The 20,312-nt window shown below is 27.8% G+C and overlaps 1 protein-coding gene across 2 annotated transcripts; it reads right to left on the bottom strand.

Annotated features, from left to right (window-relative positions):
- Window position 1: 1 nt before the first annotated feature.
- LOC107438929 (REST corepressor 3) lies at window positions 2-19,233 on the bottom strand. Of its 2 annotated transcripts, none has more exons than XM_071185529.1 (14): window positions 18,934-19,233; window positions 17,153-17,206; window positions 15,078-15,152; window positions 12,427-12,479; window positions 11,343-11,504; window positions 11,079-11,200; window positions 10,849-10,903; window positions 10,656-10,762; window positions 9,390-9,585; window positions 8,771-8,848; window positions 4,634-4,691; window positions 4,379-4,551; window positions 2,654-2,863; window positions 2-235 (listed from the first exon to the last, which is right to left on the bottom strand). In XM_071185529.1, exons 1-13 carry the CDS (start codon window positions 19,046-19,048, stop codon window positions 2,681-2,683), a joined length of 1,431 nt encoding a protein of 476 aa, XP_071041630.1. In that variant the 5' UTR covers window positions 19,049-19,233; the 3' UTR covers window positions 2-235; window positions 2,654-2,680. The 2 variants fall into 2 exon arrangements, with proteins under 2 accessions (XP_071041630.1, XP_042902485.1); XM_043046551.2 differs by having other exon boundaries at window positions 2,688-2,863.
- Window positions 19,234-20,312: the final 1,079 nt, after the last annotated feature.

Below are 20,312 nucleotides of genomic sequence, written 5' to 3'. Positions count from 1 at the left end.
ATTTTTCTTTTTCATAGTAGTACACCTTTATCTGGCAGTTCATCCACAGTGATTCGCATTATGTTAACAAAATAATATCCACAACTATCAAGATGTGTTAACTAATCCAACAAGTTCAGAAAATTACATGTTTTCATGTCCAGACAAAGTAGTTTTTGTTGTGCCATTAACATATGTGTTGGATGGGCATATTAATGGAGGTGGTTGTTGTAATAGTGTACGGCCGGTGTTATTTCTGAAACAAATTAATTCCATAACACTTCATCATATTTTCCAATTTCTATGTAAATAAGTATTTTTAAAAAAATTTTAAAAGATACTATAAGTATAATTAACAAAAAATATTTTACAACTTTGAAATGCAAGAAAAACTAAAATAATTCAAAGTTCTGTTGTTGTAAAATAGTTCTGCATACAACAGTTTCTGTATAATATTTTTTATTTTATATATACAGGGTGTTTATAAAGTCCTGGACCCATTTTGATGTTTAANAACTAAAATAATTCAAAGTTCTGTTGTTGTAAAATAGTTCTGCATACAACAGTTTCTGTATAATATTTTTTATTTTATATATATATTAGTCATTTTTTAAACAGTACACAACTGCACTTAAAAATATTTTCTAGTTTTTTTAAAAGATAAATATACTAATTAGCAACAAAATACTGAATGACTTTATTAAAGCAGTTTCCAACTTTGACATGCAAGAAAACTTAAAATAAATAAACCAATTAAGTTCTGCCATTTGTCTGACCTAATTTTATTTATGCAACTTATTTTTTTATATTATATTTTTTAAAGACTTAAAACATTTTGAATGCTTACAACAATGTACTCTTNTTAAACCCCCCCCCCCCAAATAAAAGTTCTGCGCAAATAATAAACTTCACAATCACAAACAATCAACTTATGAAGAGCTTGATGGGCCAATAATATTTTTTTTTCCAATGGCAGGCACAGAATTTGAATCTTTGCCTATGAAGATGCCAGAATTGTTGCTCATTTCGCGTTACCCAGTGGGCACCTGTGAGCCAAAGTCACGGAGGCGAGCAACATTGCCCACGCCACAAACCCGTTTATAGGGCGGCCACATTCACACATCACACAACAGAGGACAGCACAAAGAGAGAGAGAAACATCCATGCCCAGAGCGGGATTCGAACCCGCAGCCAATAGCTTCGCAATCAGGCACGCTAACTGCTCGGCCACCAGGCCGGCAGGCCAATAATATAATAATAAGCCAAATTATCAAATTGTTCAAAATAGCGTTTTAAGAAAAAACTACAATATCTTTATTGATAGTATGTAAATTGCATCTTATGGTAATAATTTTGCAAATTACGGTAGATGTTTTTATGTTTTGTGATGTTACCTAAAAGAATTTAAGGGAGGCACCTATTTTGAAACAATTCATAACAGCTTGATACATATCACATTTGGATAAGTGGCTTATTCATAGACTGCCTTACACATATTATATGTAGCATTAGTCACACGTCAAATTAATATCAAAGGGATAATCAGATTTGATCTAAAAATTCTTTAACATATTAGACAGTATTTTTAAAGTTTCAGTTCTCGCCTTCAAATTAATCTGAGATAAGTCCTTGAAGAATCTCAACTCTAAATATCACATTTAAGTTAAAATTCAATTGCTACGATCTAGGGACTTAATTGTGGATTTCGAAGACTTTCATTAGTGGTCTTCACATCTTAACCAGAGACAATTTAGAAACTACAGAATTTTCAAAAGAAAATGCTGCAATTTTTTCATAAATTCGAAGAAAATAAATTAAAAAATGCAGATTCGAAATATCAAGAATTAAAGAAACCTTCCTTTAAAAAAATATTAATCCAACATTATTTAGATACATGTATGTAATTTATGTAGTAAAAAAATAAAATAATTTTGCAATAGAGAAAAAATAGAAACATGTTATAACTAATTAATTATTCTTATCGTAGCAATAATTAATTGTTATTATTGCAGTAATAAATGAAACAATTTTAATTAACAGCAACTTTTTTACAGCCCGAGATAAATCAAATTTCTTTTTCTGGCTGTAATTCTGCAAAAATATGCATACCTGCTAACATCGGAGAAATAAAATAACGGAGATTTTAGTACCAGTATTTCTTAGGCTACGAGCAAAGTTTTGATACATAATGCATAATCATGTAAGTCAATAAAAAATAATAAATAAATTCAAAATTGGAAACAATTTAAGCACTTAGCGAAGTAAAAAATGTGTATATAAATCTTAGTTTAGTTAGATTTTTTTAAACCATTATTTATAATTACTTAAACTATAAACACTCCACACAGTGCACTACTGCCAATAGCACCATTTGTTGAGGAATTAGAGAAGTATTTTGCCATTAGCAGATATTTAATCGGCAAAATTCAACAAATACGGAGAAATTTGAGAATATACAGGTTAACAGGAGATAGTCATATACAGGAGTCTTTGTTAAAAAACAGGAGAATGGGCAGGTATGAATTTGTGCATCCTATGGGACTTGAAAGATAAATAATATAAACTAAGAGATCAAAAGAACTTATCAACTTCAGTATATCTAAGCTGGAAAGATTATTTCCATTTACTTTTCCCCTAAAAGTATAAAAAAATACTTAAATAAAAGTATTGAAACCTTAAGTTTCTTTTCAAGAGAATTCCTTCAATACCTCGTAGAATTTGCCTGTTGAAGTGAAGGTGGACAAGACCTCTGTTGAGCAGAATTATTTGAAGTATTAGAAGGACTCTGTGGTGGATGTAGAAGAGGAGGAGCAGTTTGTGGAGGACAACCAGGAGAGTTTGGATGGCTATTGTTGCCAACAGAAGTAACACTCTCAGTCTCAATCTAAAGGAAATTTTAACAAAACATTAAACTATTATTTCCTTCTTTAAATTTAAATATTATAATATTAATATATTATATAATAAATAATATATTATGTAACATAATATATTAAAATTTTTATATCATTTATAATATTTTTGATTTTATTTAATAATAATTTATATTAACCCTATATACCGTTTTCTAAACTTTTAGCTGGTGGCTTTGCTGCAGAAAACAAGATTCTCTGATTATTCAATGAACAGGAAAAATACCTTACAAATTTGCGACTAAGAGAGGCTAAGATTTTTAAATATTCTAATTTTAAAAAAAATAAACAATTAACTACCCCTACAATAATGGTCAGTTTTTGACATTTTTTAAAATTTCTCTAGAAATATTTAAAGAGATTATAGAGGTATTATTTCAAGCGATTTTTTATATACTTAGCAATAAGATGAGACTGACTTTCAGAGGTTTGAGAGACTGACAAAAGAAAAGTTTTTTTTAACACCCTATGCTAAAAAACCAAACAAAAGGCTCGTAACTTGTATTGATTACTGTTATTTTTAGTAACTTGTTATTTTCAATCATTATATTACTTTTAATAACTGCATAATTTTTTGTAAACCTAGCGTAAATATTTATGGAGATATGGACATTTTTATGAAAAACTAATTTTTTTATCTTACATTTCTTTGCTATAACTTTTAAAAAATATTCAATGGAATTAAACAAAATTTTTGGAGCAATTTAAAACTTATTACAAAATAATAGATTTAAAATTTTTAAAAAAAATGCTAAAAACCACACAAGACATGAGTATTTAAANGAGTAAATATTTATGGAGATATGGACATTTTTATGAAAAACTAATTTTTTTATCTTACATTTCTTTGCTATAACTTTTAAAAAATATTCAATGGAATTAAACAAAATTTTTGGAGCAATTTAATAGATTAAAAATTATTAATAGATTTAAAATTTTTTTAAAAAACGCTAAAAACCACACAAGACATGAGTATTTAAAGCAGCTCCTTCAAACTGCGCTTACGCAGAAAAAAAATTTTTTTAAAAAAACTAATTTTGTAGTGAATTTTATTTGGAAACAAATGAAAAAGTTTGAATTGAATGTCTTAAAAATTGGAAAAGTTTAAAGTACTTTCTTTTGAGGCTACAACCAGCTAAATTAACACTACTTTATAAAAATAAGGGTTTAAAATTATAAGGCACAAACAATTTTCATTTTTTGTTTTTCAGCACTTATATCTGAAATAACTAAAAATGCCTTCCATTTAAACCTTTTTCGTATAATATTACTCACTTAAATAGCGGAAAAATGTATTTCCCTAAAAACATTGTTATTGTAACAGTGAAAAGGTTAATAACTTTTAACTCATCATAGATATACAATTTTTGTATCTTTAATAAACTTTTTGATGGTGACTCGGATATTGGTCGTAATTGCGGACATCTCAGAATATGCTATACTCGTTATACTGAGCATCAAATAGAATGGTCACAAGAGTAAAATACCTTTTCTTCTGAGTCTTCAGCAGATGTTCCATGTTCAGCATCATATTCTTGTAATACACCATCCAAATTAAATCGCCTACGGTAATTCACAAAAAATGTTTTAATGTTCGCTTCTGTCTTATTTCCAACAACTTCAGCAACAGCTTTGAAATCTCTTCCATACTTTCTTATTCCTATAATTAATATTTAATAATGAGTGTGTATCCTCCATTGTAAAAATAAACAGTAATTATTTAGAAGTATTAAATCCCAAACCTTGAACGGCTAGTAGCAATTCGTCGCTATTCCAACGAGTATTTATTCTACTTCCACCCTGAAATTAAAAAGATCAAATGTTATAAAAGTGCTTATCAGACATTTACATAGAATAATTGATGAAATAAAATACAGTGGGATGTAAAATTATCTATGCCACTTTGGAATGTAATAACACCTTAAATAAATGAGACAGATAAACTTTTGTTAATTGAATATTTCTTTTGAGAAGGAAAAAAAAATATCTCTGATGAAGTATTCCTTACAAGAAATGGACAATAGTTTCAGTATTTAATAGTCAAATAACATAAAAAAATATGTCCCAAAACTTTTATTTAGTACTGAAACATACATATTTAAGTTATTAATATAAGGCTTAGTTATTTTAGTTCTTTAATGTGTTACTACAAATCGAAGTTAGGAAAATAGTTTTGAATTGCTCTATGAAAACAATAAACATCAGTTTCAAATAAATGTTAATTTAAGAGTATAAAATTACCTATATAATACAATTAAGTTTAAAATTAAGTAATATTCCAACAATATACAAGTTTTTTTTACTGATAAAGCCATCATATCAGTTTCAATGATAAATAGATTTCTTTTTTCAATTTATAATAAAGCTTAAATAGGTTTTTTAAATATTTATAGTAGTTAGTATGCTATTGATAGTAATTAGCATATGGAATCTTGGTGTAATTTAATTTTAAAGACTTATTTAAGCCTAGGTTATCAAAAAACATGTTAATCATTGCAAGGTAATAAATATTGTTCATTACATAAAACCTAACTAAGCCAAGCCAATTCTGAATTTACAACTATCAATGCTCAACTTTGTAGCCCTGTAATTTTGAACCCAACCCTGAAAAAAGGGGAACTCCTGGATCAAGTATTAAGACTAAACTAGCCTTTGTGGAAGTATTTTTTATGGGACTAACTCGCATTTGCAATGCATGGAGTAGAATTCCATGAACCCCCCCCCACACACACACAGTTACTCTGGCAAGGGGATTCAAAACCATGAGAAGAAATCCACAAAAATTTCTCATGTTTAGTCTGATGGCAAAGGTCTTCTAACCTATGATTAGTCTATCACTAAAAATATTTTATGTCAGCACTGTAGTCTGTACAAGCCAGGAGCAAAATTCTTATCAAACAGCCACCACTGGAATTTGAGCCTGAGTCACCATATTAGGTGACGAACACTCTAATATCCGTGCCATGATTCTAAAGTCTGATGCTCGTAATTTTTTAAGTACATATAACTAATTATGCACAATTACTGCTAAAAATAATTTATCAAAACTTAATTAACCTAAAAATAAATAAAAATTTATTGAAAGAAGCTTTATTAATAAACAAATGCATACAAAGCAAAAAATTTTGACATTAAATTAACAACAGACTCTTGTTTTTAGTCCAGAAAGTAAATTAAACTTATAAGACTTTAAATTTTGAAAACAGCAATTGTTCATCTCCTTGATTTAGAAAGCTTGTAAAAATACTTATTTTCTTTAAGGAATAATGACTTGAAAATAGCGCTTCTTTTTGTCGCTAACTGCAAAATAAAGAAAATTACATGCGATATTATACCTAGTTTAAACATTTCATAACTTATATGCCTCTTGAAGACTATTATTTAATCTTAATAAGAAATAATGTTACATCAATTCTAACTAATGCAATGCAATACAAATGAGAATCCTTATATATGTTTTTCAATAGAATGTATGCTATTTTGCAATAGTTTACCATGGAAACAGAGGCCCTAATAAGAAATAATAAAATTAGTTTTTCCTTCTTCTAATGACTGGTACTGATGCCTCTAATGAGCATGAACTGCTTATTTAATGTTATCTGGTAGGCATCTGTGAACTTAAGTCACAGAAACAAGCAACATTAACCACGACATACTGACAAAGATAACTCATAGGTGTGCCACATTCACACAACAAAGGACAGAGAAAGACATCCAGACCCTGAGCGGGATTCAAACCATGGCCAATAGCTTCCTCATCGGCTACATGACCAGCAGTATTAAAATATGAAATTAAAAACTAACAGCCTAAATTAAAAACGATTTAATCAGGGTTGGCGGATTCAAAATGTGGATTAAACCAAGTGTTTTCTTCTTAAAAGTCTTTTTAAGTCTTATATGTCTTCTTATAAGTCTTTTTAAGAGGAAAATTCTTTCAACTTAAGCTTCTATTGTTTACATAAATATTGTTAGTTTAAATATAACCGAAAAAATAATAAATTTTCCCATAAAAATCTTTTTTATATTGAGTTTAATTGCTCATNGACAAAGGGGAACTCATTCTTTTGCACATTACTGATATAATATTTTAATATTAAATTTTTATTTGCATGCTAAGTTGAAATGTTAAGTAATGTATTAGCACATTCAAAATCTTCAGTTATTCTTTTTTGTTATGTTAGTATATCTATGGGATGAAAGTAGATATACTTTACTTGATTATTGATAACATTAATTAATAGCTGAAAAATTTTATGAATATACTTATGATGGCTTATATACTTATAACGACTTAAACATTTTTAATTTTGAGTATAACAGGGTTCATGCCCTACTTAAGAAATAAAATTCAAGGACTTTTTAAGACTTATTATAAAATTCTCAAGGACTTAAATTTTAGTAAAAGATAGACTAAAATTTTACATTTTAAGCTAAAATGTTTTGACGATAATAGTTAGGTGACGATAATAGCAGTACTGAAAAATAAGACTTCCATTGTTTTCTAGATTTCGGAAAGTGATCTAAGTACAAAAAAAGCAAGGGTGATTGGCATCAAGTCAAGAATAAAATTCATGATTCATAAAAACGTCAGACTTGAATTTTGCACAAGGCCTATTTTAAGCTAGGTATACAACCTCTGAATAAGCAAAAATTCGGGCAGGACGGGGGGGATGTTCTATATAATACTGTGATATCAATTAGATATTTAAAAACTCTGCCGGGAGATTTTTTTTTAATATTTAAAGTAGCAGAAGCATTTCGACAGTGAAATATAATTTTGTATTAAATATAATTTTGAAATTTTGACCACTTTTCTATTAAGGAAAATTAATCAATTATTGGATGTTGCGGCTTAATTATCATTTTAAATTTATTACGGGTCAACCATTTTAAATTGAATCAGTTGCCAACTTTCACCTCAATATCTTCTGATAGATTCTTACTAACAATTTTGGTCACTTTGACTGAGTTAATTAACCACTCATACTTGAATTAATTTTTTTTCAGTAGCGTCGATCATATGCACTTGACATGGTCGCATGAACACGAATCGTAACGAGTAGTTTTCAAATAGAGTATAAATACGAAAATCGATGTTTGATATTACAACTTCGATGTTTGATATTGCAACATCGATGTTTGATATTGCAAAATGCGTGAATACGAATAGCGACATAGGATTTTAAACTTGCGGAAAACTAATTGCGATATTGGGGTTTAAAAACGCTTAAGTACAAATCGTGATATTAGATTTTTTAAATTGCTTTAATGGGAATTGCAAGTACAATTTTTGAATCACACGAAAACGAATCGCAACACATAGCTTTTAAATCAGTTTAATACGAAGATCGATATTAAAATTGCCTGAATAAGAATCGAGATTTTGTCAGAATCAGGCGCAGTTACCAATATTTAAAATTCCTAAAATCAGCCAAACATACATAAAATCCTAAAATCAAACAGTACGTGTCATCATCTGAAAGGCGGGAAAGTCATTCTCTCACACTTACGTGCGTCAAAAAGTTAAACACAGAAATGCTGGAATTAGGGCTGTTTTCCTGAGTTTTCGATACTTTTCAAGGTCATTTTGAATTTTTCAAGGATTTAATATCATTTTCAAGAACTTCTAGGGGCCTTTGAAAATCAAAATGAAATTCAAGTACTTTTTAAGGTTTTTTCAAGGCTGCTGGAACCCTGGGCTGCGGGAACCTTAGGCTCAAATAAAAAAATTTAAAAAAAAAAATTTTTATCCGAAAAAATCTGTTTTAAACCAAAATTCTTTTTTTTTTCAACTCTGCAATTGATATTAATGGTATTGAAGATTTAAATAATTCAGGTGTATTGCTAACAATATAAAAGAATAAGAGTAAAATGCTTACTTCTGGAGGGCGATACATATCAATACCAGCTGACATTTTATGCTTAAGCTGAGATATCATTTGCTTATTATTTTGAACCTAGAAAAGAGTGAGAGAAAATAATTATCTGGCAACAAATATATGTATAAATATATAATGGTGGCAGTCGTGTGAGCAGAACAAACAGGCACAGGATTTTAAAAAGAGCAAATTGATTTTATTTAATCATTATGTGATGATGGAAACGAGAGAGAGTAACACAAAATCATTGTGCTCCTTAATAAAAGTTAGGGAAAATCTTGCAAAGAAAATCCGCAAAATGTCTTGTTTCAGGGAAATCTTAGTAATTGTAATTGTTTTATTAAATAGGTCGCACAATTCCCACAAAAAGCAAAGAGAAAAATGTCTTTTAATTAGTGCATACTTGAACAAAAAACAGATTAATAGACAGGATGTGAATTTAAAAGTGTGAGAAATCGTTTCATTTTGAATAATAAATAAAGAAAAAAATTTACAGAAAAGAAATAAAATAAAAAGATGAATTGAAGCTTTTTATGTTGCATACATACATACGTACAGTATATATCCATCCATACATACATACATATTAGCTTGCAAACAGAAAAATATTTCAAATTACCTGTCTCTTGAAAGAAATAATTTCAGAATCCATACTCCGTAAGATAGCATCTTCTTCACCATTAGCGCTAGTAACTATAGCAACTAAATCATCATAATTCAAATGCATACCACGTGGTGGCTTTTTCTTACTTCTGGCTGGATTGTGACGAGATGTTGTTCTCATTGTACCAGAACTACGAAGTGTGCCAGTCCGCCTAAAAGAATTTTTAAAAAAGAAAACCTGAATATAAACATTATCACACCACCTAAACTAAAAAAATTTGAAATAAAAAAAATTCTACATGTTTAAAAGATAAAACAGAAAATAAAAATTATGAATCCCTGCAGCAGCGGTTTAACATACCAGGTAAAAGCATACCTACCTAACTTGAAATAAAAAATAAAGATAGAAAGAGAAATAGTCAACTGTACAAGTTGTTCATCAAATCATGAAATAAGGTTTCTCAACATTTAGAGAGATCAGTTTTTCAAAAAATTTATCAATTATCACTGTACAATAAATTTGAACACTTTTTTTTCCCCTTTTGATTTTAGATGAAGCTGTGTGATTTCAAACAAAGGGTGTTTGATTCACATATCAAAACTAATGTGGTCTATCATGCATTGCTTTAGTAGGAGAAAAGTTGTGAAGCATCTTGCTTTCTAATGCATCTAGAGCCTCAAAACCTCCAAAAAGTAAATAAGGTTTTTTTGCTGCAAATGTGGTTTGATTCATATATCAAAATAACCCATTGTGTAAAGTTTTGTAGGAGAAAAATTACTTTAAGCTTATACTAAATTTTATAATACCTTGCTTTCCAAGAGCCTTAAAAATTTTGAGAAGATAAATAAAGCTTTTTTCGAAAAATTATCACCTAATTTGCTAAATTGGCAACAGTCCCTCGGTCAATAAGATCACCTTTCCTTTGACAGTAAGTTGTATTTATGTGCTTTTAAAATGCATCAAGTGGCCAAGTTAAAAGAAGGATGTCTGAGAAAATGATACCCGGAAAACAAAAATAAATAAATAAATAAATACAGAAATTGTTACTTTTAGTCAAAAATTTAGAAGAAAAACATTTTCACCTAAAAGACATTTTTTATGTTGTTCAGTGTTATATCACTGGGCCTTGTATTAAAAGCCAGACATCATAAAGTAGATGAAAGTATAATCAAGTATTTTTGAAATGAAGAAAAACGATGTATTTATATTAAGGTATTAAATCTCTGGAAGCAGGTTGTATGTCTCCCAAAATGAATACAACAACAGTGTTATTACACTCACTTGAAATACTGCATACAAGCTTGGCACAATAGTCCTTTTGCAGTATTATACACTTGAGCTGACACAAAGCAATTAGCACAATTTCCTTTACCGGAAGATTCAGCTTTCTAAAAAAAAAAGAAAAAAAGGTCAAATATAACAATATAAATTTTATAACACACCCAGAGACAAATTGATAATAAAAAAATCATACATTATCTTTGTCCTGATCCATATCACTTTCATTGTCTGAGGGTGCTTCAGAACCACTGAAAAAATTACAAAGTTATGTCATTTTAGCCCAAAATATAAAATAAATAATACAGAAAATTAATTTTTAATTTAGCAAAAACACAAAAAATCACTGAACATTTTGCCATAATTTTAAAAGACCAAATAATTAACTTTTTAGCAAAAAAAACCTTATGAATGTAGTAAACATACCTTCCTTCATCTTTTTGAGCACCTAGTTTGCGTACTTGTCGATCCATTAAACTCGTGCGAGATCTGGTTTTCTTCCAGAGGTAATAATACTTTATTAAACTGGAGAGAGGCTTATCTGGCAGCTACAAATAAAAGAACCATGTAGAATGGTGAAACATTATCAAAAAAATTATTAGATATTTTGAAAAAAATTATCCATAGAATAATATATTTTTAAAAAAAATTTCAATTACTTTCTTTAAAAAAAAAAAATTATATTATTACCATTTGCTTTATTCTATTGAAATTTTTTCCATGATATTGAAAGCCCTGCTCAAAATGAACCTTGTCTTCCACAGTCCATTCATCAGGAAGAGGTGTATAGTTTTGGAGATCTGCGGTTGCTTTTTCTAAATCATATTTGTGCCAAAACAACATGCCAAGAGCCTAAGGAAAAAAAAAACAGAAATAAAAATACACGCTTAAAATTTAATAAAAATCAAGAAACTTGCAATGTAGGTAGTAAAATAAAATATAATATTTTCCTTTTTATTTGCAGTTCTATAATTTCTAAGAAATGTTTACTGTTAAAAAAAAATTATCTGTGATTTTAGTGATCAGAAATGTGTTAACTTTTAGCAGCAAATGTTTAATTCCATGAACAAAGATTTACATCTTAATGAAGGCTGAATAATTCCCCTTTCGTAAAACAAAACAAAACAAAAATAATACAGACAAAAAAGGAATGTAAATCTAACATTAAGAAAAAACCACCATTTTGAGTGGAATAGCAAGTATATTACCTCCAAACCCAGTAAAAAAGAAGGAAAAAAACAATTTTAAAAAATAATCCCTGCCTAATTAAAAAAATTTACATTTACTCAGTTACAGGTTATATGTGTGATTTTTTATATTTGTTATTTTGCAACTGTGAGAATGCAAGTTGAAGATTTAATTAGATGACAAAAAAATTATTTCCACAAATAAAATTTAAAAATCTACCTTTAACCCCAATATTAAAAAAGATCCATTCTAAATATTAAAGAATACCACCTACAGCTATTTTATTGAGAAAAAAAATTTTTAAATATTAAAAAAAAGATCTCATCTTCTTAAAATGAATATGGCAATCAAGCTCCTGGAAAAAAAAGTAAAATGTCTTAGTCAAAATTATTTTTGTTCTGTTTTGACACTGCATCATTTACACAGAAATACACATTAATAGACAATCATCTAAACCATACAAAACTTTTCCACAGATCATAGCTAGAATAGACATGTAGTTTAACTTCTGAAGAATTAAAAGCACTTTTATGGGGGGGGGGGAANGGGGGGGGGGGGGGGAATCATGTTAAATAGTGAAGCATACCTGTTCCACATTATAGCCACATTTTTCTTTAGCTTCATTGATATATTTATCTACTAAAAAAAAAAGAGAATCAATCAGTCAGTATGATAGTAAATTACTAAACATTATAGCATTGAATTCAACTATGACTTTTTACCACTTACAAATTAAGAAAAATTCATAGATTAATTAATTAAAACAAAAAATGAGCTATAGTTAAGAAATCATTTATGATCTGATTAATTAAAAAAAAAAGACATTTTTTTAAAGAGTTACTATTTAGAAGTTATCTGAACAAAAGTTAAACTAAAGACATTGGCCATATGACATTAAAATACAGTAAATTCCCATATCTGCACATCTGTTTACTAGAAGGGTCTCTTTCTTGGATACTTTATAACAATCAAAATAAATAAATCTTAGTTCCTTTTTCAAAATAAATAAGTAAAAAACATTTTGACAATAGCGACCTGTTAAAAAAATAGCATGCAGCGAAGAGAATCCTCCACTTTTCCGCTTCTTTATGATTTTTACCAGACTTCTAATTTTTGTTTGCTTTTAACCCAATGTCCATTATAATCTGATAATCTATAATTTAAGGACCGTAATTTTAGATTAAAAATGAAATTAAAATTTTAAAAACTATGTGGAAATTCCAAACTGTTGAAAATGCAACCGACAAAACCAGGTAGACAATAAAATTGTCACTAAGAGAGTGCATCAAAAAGTAATCCTATAAATGTGAGATTCGAAATTTTCCATATATAATAATGTATCATTAAAAAGCTATATCTGTAAAAATAACTGACAAAAATGCAATCGTAAATCCATGCGGGAATGCAGGTGAATCATTAATAATTGAGTGTGAAATGCGTAATTCAAAGTTTGCTGAAGGAAATAATATCTTATTAAAACATTGAAATTATAAAACCCCAAGCCAAAATTCGTTTTTATAACTACCGAAAAACGATCTTCAAAGCCATTTGGATTCACTGTGGAATTTGCGATATATTTTATTTTGGCATATTAAAATATTGAGATTCTAAAAACCGTGTGGAAATCTGTAACAAAAATTGCAAAAATAGCGCAACCATGTGGATTTATTAGTTGTTGATTGGAATTGACATTAATTACCGTCTTTTTGTTACTTTTTATTGAATAAAGATGTTTTGATATTTGTTAACCTTAAAGACCTATTCTCCAGAAAAACTATTTTCCGGACTAATCGAAGTCCCGACGACTGTGGATATGGGACATTCCACTGTGCATGAAGAATCCTATTTTAAAAAATTTGTTACCCTTTATTTGTATTTTACAAACAGTTAAAGTTAATTTTCTTTTCCTTATTTAAAGAAATAAAATTCATAAGCAATGTCATTATTTTCAGTAAAAAAAAATGTTTTACTACGGTTTTTTCAAAACTATTAAGACTGTAAAAAAAAAGGTTACTGATACTAATGAGATAGACAAAAGTATCTGTTGAATAATGCAATAAAAAACATAAATACTAATTTTCTAATATAAAACAAGACAGCAGACTTTATTAGCCATAACATAAATAAACACATTAACAAAAATAATACAGCTATTTTTTTTACAGAAAACAATTAAATTTCATAATTAATTGCAAAGTATCTTATTTTGTACAACATTTCAAATAAATCAATACTGCTTTAAGAATTATTTACATAAAGACATATACTAAATTATAATAATATATAATAAAGTTGAACTCTCTTATAAAGGGCACTGATTTAACAAGAAACTGAATTTGATGAAAATACTGGAAATACTTGTTTGATACATTAAATCTATTAGAGAATAGGTCATATTTAATGAGCGAATCCTGGTTTTAGCAAACAATATGTTTGCAATTTATAAAATTTCTACTTACTTCCCCCTCTCTTGCTCAAATATAGAATGTAGATAGGTGGAATATAGATTTATATTCCAGAATAGGTGGAATATAGATAGATTCCACCTCTCTTGTTCATAGAAAAATTTGTTCAGCATTCCAAAGACAACTGAAAGTTAGTGATGAATGACAAATCAAACGAACACAGGATCTTTTTTTGAAAGCAGGAGTGCAAATGACAATATTATTTTGATAATGAGTCTTAATCAAAGAACTATAACAAAAAAAAGACAATAAAACAGTTCAAAGCAAATTATCTAACTTCTCTCGTATTGTACAGAAATAAGAAAAATAAATAAAGTACTATAATTATAATTTAGGAAGTATAAATGAACTTTTATGATTTTTTTACGAAAGCATGTATTTTACGAGTACTTGGAAAACAAACAAAAAAATAGTGTGGCCCCTTTTCGTTCGTTATGAGAGAGTTCAACAGTAATACATGGTTAAATCAAGGCAGTCATGCATTGGTTTATGCTTTGAGTTACTTTCTCTATATGCTTTTGCATATGGTTTAAAATAAGACATTAACCATTTGGATTTTGTAATCAGAAAAAAATACTGTGTAATCATATTCTCAGCCCAGATTTTGATAATTGAACCCAATAACATGAAATGGACTGATAGCAACTACTTTTTAAACTGAATACAATCAGAATAATAATAGTTTTAAAAAAAATTTCAATACATTAATATCCGAAACTTAAGAGTGAGCAAAGTAATTTAAAAGCTTATCTATTTCAGAAAACTAACTTACATCGTTCGTCATCAATAGTTGTACATGGCGCCCATACCAATAAGGCATTTTCCACTTCTGTAGTAGGACACGGCCCTAAAATCATAATAAAACAAATGAAAAGCTTAATAATTTTAACTTACCTAATTGGATCATTATGTATCATAATAAAATGAAACTAAAAGCACTCCATACGTAAATACAACTGATAATTACAATCAAACTAGATTTTATTACAACTTTTCGTTTATCATAATTTTTTTTTTTTAAAGAATTCATTGCTGGACTAATTACTAGATTGCTAAATGAAAAATCTAAACAACAAAATCTGCCAATTTGAGATATGAAAGTCTTATTGTGAGCAATGCTGAGTTTTTTTACCAGGGAAATAAGTTTTTTTTTGAGACATTATAAAACTAGGTTTTTACCGGAAATATCATAAAGTTATCAATTTATATGTCTTTTATTAGTTCTATATTCTCACACTAAGTTCTAAACTTTGACTAGCATTTCAACTCCAACAAGTTAGTAAGTTAAAAACCAACAAGTTGCCTTAACATAAGAAATTTTTGAAAGATGCAAGGAAAAAATAAAATGAAGTGCAATAACTTTTGACTTCATTGATAACCCTGAATGTCACTTTCTGTCATATGTTACGTTATGAAATCTGTCAAGATGGAAAATCAGTGACATCATAGATTTCATTTAATTGATTGATTGAATGTAGAATTCATTGGCACAAGATCCAAAGGATAGCAGTTAACAAAAGGCATTATCTTTTGTTCAACAGGATTTCCAACAACAGAAGAATTTTTATTTTCTGGAAGACGATAACTTAGCCAACTTAGATGGTCGCCACACATATTTGCTTCATACACATTAGTGTTTAAGATTGTAAGAAAGAAAAAAAGTTCTTTTCTTCACTTTTTTACATTAATGTCTGAAATAAATAAAAATGTCTTATTTATATCTATTTTGTGCAGAGTCAGCTGTTTTTAATTAACTAGATTAAAACTAAACCATTTTTTTTTTAAATGCAATCTTGATTTTCTTAATAGAAAAAAGTCTTATAAATAATTAATTATTTACATAAATACATATAAACTTAAAATAAATATAGTAAATTTTGCCATAAAAACCTTTTTAATCTTTGAGAAATGAGAGTCTTTGGTACTTTAAATGAATAAATGTTATGTGTATTTTTTAAAAAAGCTTACGTATTATTCTCTTCTGCTAAAATATAATTATGAAATAATTTGAGTAAATTTAAAGTCAAGTCATAATGTCTCTAAAAATTCTATAAATAATACAGGCCATCATCATCATCTCAATGTTTAGAGTTTATAAAATTATTCAAAAAATGCAATAATAAAACACATTTAGATCAAAAGTTAAACTGTTTTTTTTTTTTTTTTTTTTTTTTTTTTNTTTTTTTTTTTTTTTTTTTTTCTTTTTTTTTTAAATCTTATCCTTTTGAATCCTTTTTGAAGGGAAAAAAAAATCTCTTTTTAACCATGATTTTTCGTTACACTTAACAATTCTACAAAAAGCTTCTTTATTAAACAATTCAACACCAGAAAAATGTATGCAAAAGACTTGCAAGCTCAATTCGAAGTACGATTTTAATTATTTAATTAATAATTTCAATTTTGACTGAATTTTTATTAAATTAAAAGAATTTTTTGTTAGTTGATTTTTATTGAATAAAAACAATTCATGAGTTGATTTTATATTGATATTGTTATCATTATAATATTTACAGATAGCAAATTTGATAATACAGTCATATTTTTAAAACAACTTTATATTTGGATAAAAGAGACTTACAGGTCTCAACAGCTGACATCCATCCATTTACAATATTAATTATTTAATATACAATTTTAATTATTTAATATACAATTTTAATTATTTAATACACAATTTAAATTTTTTAATTAACTACTTTAATTTTCTAATCAAGTATTTATTTTTTTATTATTATTTTATTAGTTGATTTTTATTTAATGAAAATATTTTACAAGTTGACTTCATTTTCTTCTTTTCTTATATTTTTCAACTAAAATTTAGCAAAACAAAAGATAAAATAAGCATACCAGATGAAATCAATGCTGGAATTGAAGCTTGATATTCATCACCAACTTTCATAGCTAGAAAAAAATAACAATTATAAAGATATCAACTAGTTATAGATTTATTATTCATTCAAACAACCGCATGAATTTTTTATGTGGGAAAATTGCCCAGAATTTTAAATTACAAAGCAGTGTAAAGCTTTGTAAAGATACAAAGCTGATATTATACAGTAAAAAAACTTTTTGGAATAACATCACAAACATATTTTTTTATTGTTTAAAATTAGCCCTAATGAAAACCTTCTCTTACAATCCCTCAAAAATGTATTTAACGAGGAAGAAAAAAAAAGACTTAACTTATAGAGATTGAAGATTCATTTTGTAATGTATTCATATAATGCGCTCACATCAAAAAAATAATTTTTTTTTTTTTTAAATCTACAAATCATTCACGAGGGAATTCCACATTAGTACCTGTTTGTGCCAACCATAATAGCTAAGGTGCCAAAAGAGTTTTGAAATAGCACAATAGTTTTTAAAATAAAATGTAATTGTTTGCCCATAAGTGACCAGGAGTTAAGATACCCTTTTAATCGGCCCCCTGTCGCATTTTTTTTTTATAATCTATTATTTTTAGCTCCTTTTGTGCCACTAACCAGAAGATGGATATTTAGACATAGGTACGTTATTTAGACACAGGTAAGTTATTTAGACATACAGAAGTGTTCTCCCTTCACAGTAGTAATTACTATTTTACTCATTTTTTATTACAATTATCATGGTTTGTTTCTTACATCAAAGTTTGAATCTGCTGATCAATATTTTGCACACCTCAAAGGATTCTAGAACTACTAAAACCACTACTAGCACTATGAGACAAGCTAGGATTTATAACAGTTCAATGAAAATGAGCAAATTATACCTACCATTCAAATAAACTTTTTGTTATTTTTCTATTCTCTTCAAGCGCACATTTGAATATGAATCTATACCATATAATAGTTGTTAATGAATATTAAGAACAATTAAATTTAACTAATCAAAATTCGAGATATAGGTAAAATACATGTGTTATAATTATTTATATATTTTTTGCAGTATTTTTCAAATTTTATGAAATACTTCTAATTTAATCAAGAAAATTTACTTTTATAAATTATTGAACATTCATTTTTACATCAATCGGTATTCGACCAAAAAAAATATATTATTTGAAGTTCAAATAAAACAAATTTTAAAAACAATAACATTCACACTACTCTCTGTTACTATTCATTCTAACACTTATAAAAAACAAGGGGATATTTTTCGTGCTTTTAAATTACCACTCTAGTTCAGTAACAGGTTTGTAGGGGGATAATAAGACTAGAAATTTTTAAATTGGTAAACTTAATTAGCGATTTAATTTTAAAAAATGTCATTTAACTTACTTTTGACCTATAGCAAGAAAAAGCATTGAGACATATGACAGCTTTAAATATATGTGGTATGATGGCCGCAAGTGTTTAGAACTTATTTTTGGAACTTACTATTTGAAGCCTCCGTATAATTATAATTACATAGTATGCTAATGAAATTAACAGCCTCAAATAGAGAAAAAATTTAATACTTGCTAAACTAGCAGATTATTATAAACATACCACAGACGTTAATGTAGACAGAATATAAATTGGTTGTTCTCCAAGGTTACTAATATTCTTAGAGCGGAGGCATACGTAGATTTAGTAGGACATCATTAAATTTAGCTACAAGATTTATTATGTTACTCAAAACGATGTAAGTCTTTAAAATGCCATACTTACAATATTCAGATTCATCAGTGTTACTACTTTCATCCGAATTATGACTATTAGGACTCGCAGCTCTGGATCTCCTACCACTTCTAATATCTTGAACTCCTCTCTCGGACAAAACCATTCTGGAGCAGATACTTAATCAACCAGTTTCAGGAATTTTATAGCAACAATCCCCGTCATGAAGAACAGAACTTAATAAAAATTATCCTAAAAATTCACGATATCAAATTTTGCTTCAAAAGTTTCCATCAACTTTTGCGCTTTCTTTAAAATCTGAAGTAACGAAAATATACTTTGACTGTTGCCATTTCGTATTACATAAAAAATAAGCATTTTGGGGTTATTTTCTGAAAAATGACACTTTTTTACAAAAAAGACAAAAATCTTATTAATTTCAGTCATGAATTGGACTTTCCCTGGCCTTAATTAAATTGCAGGCTCTGCCTTAATCAGTTGTAACTAATGAGTAGCTTAAACGATTGGAAAACATAATAGTAATACAACCAAAAAAGTGGCGACTATGAGGCATGTGTTGAATCTACGGAGGCCTTGATAAAGAATAATTAAAATGTAATTTTAGACTATTACGGATCGTATTTTAATTTCTAATTTATAACCTCCTTTAAAATAAACTTGATTCGACGGGATCTCGCATCAATAAGACCGAGGATTGGATATAAACCGTTAAAAAACAACTGAAAATAATGTCTTGACAATCGAACCAATTCCTATGTAAAGCCTGATTTATTTATTTATTCTGCTTATTAGGATGATTGTTGCGAAGTCTTACTCTAAAACCACATTTTCTTAATAAAAATTTGTTATGCATGTGCTAAACTCAGATATTGGTATGATTTTGCTGAACAGAAGCTTATAATTTTTTTTTTTTATTTATTTATTTTGTTCATGTAGAAAAGTAATTAAAATTTCAATTTTTGACAAAATAAAGCTTAATTTTGAAAACACCATGGTAAAAAACATTTAGTAAGGTAGTAAAGCATCAATCACAAAACTCTGGTTGAAATTTAATCGCTCTATCTAGTTGGAAAGTGGTCCCAATTTCAAATGGAACATCTCCCCTCACAGAGACGAAAAACAGTTAATAAAAGCGTAGTAGTAATTTAGCATTATTGCTACATGGATGTGCTATAAAATCGATTTTACATAAAGAAAAACCTTTTCACATTCCTTTTTATATTTAAATTTATTCATTTTTCCTTTGACTAACTTCAACATCAAAGACCATTTATTTCTGTATAGCTTCTGTTAATCATAGTATTTTAAAGTATTTTCATAAAATGACAGTGTATTGAATAAAATATTATTTAACTTTCATTTTTTTTCTCCCTTACCCAATGAATTCAAACTTAATTTGCGTGCAAACT

This window comes from Parasteatoda tepidariorum, chromosome 9 (assembly GCF_043381705.1).
Source record: "Parasteatoda tepidariorum isolate YZ-2023 chromosome 9, CAS_Ptep_4.0, whole genome shotgun sequence".
Lineage (NCBI taxonomy): Eukaryota > Metazoa > Arthropoda > Arachnida > Araneae > Theridiidae > Parasteatoda > Parasteatoda tepidariorum.
Note: the sequence above shows the minus strand (reverse complement) of the source record. Positions and strands in the feature narration are given on the sequence as shown.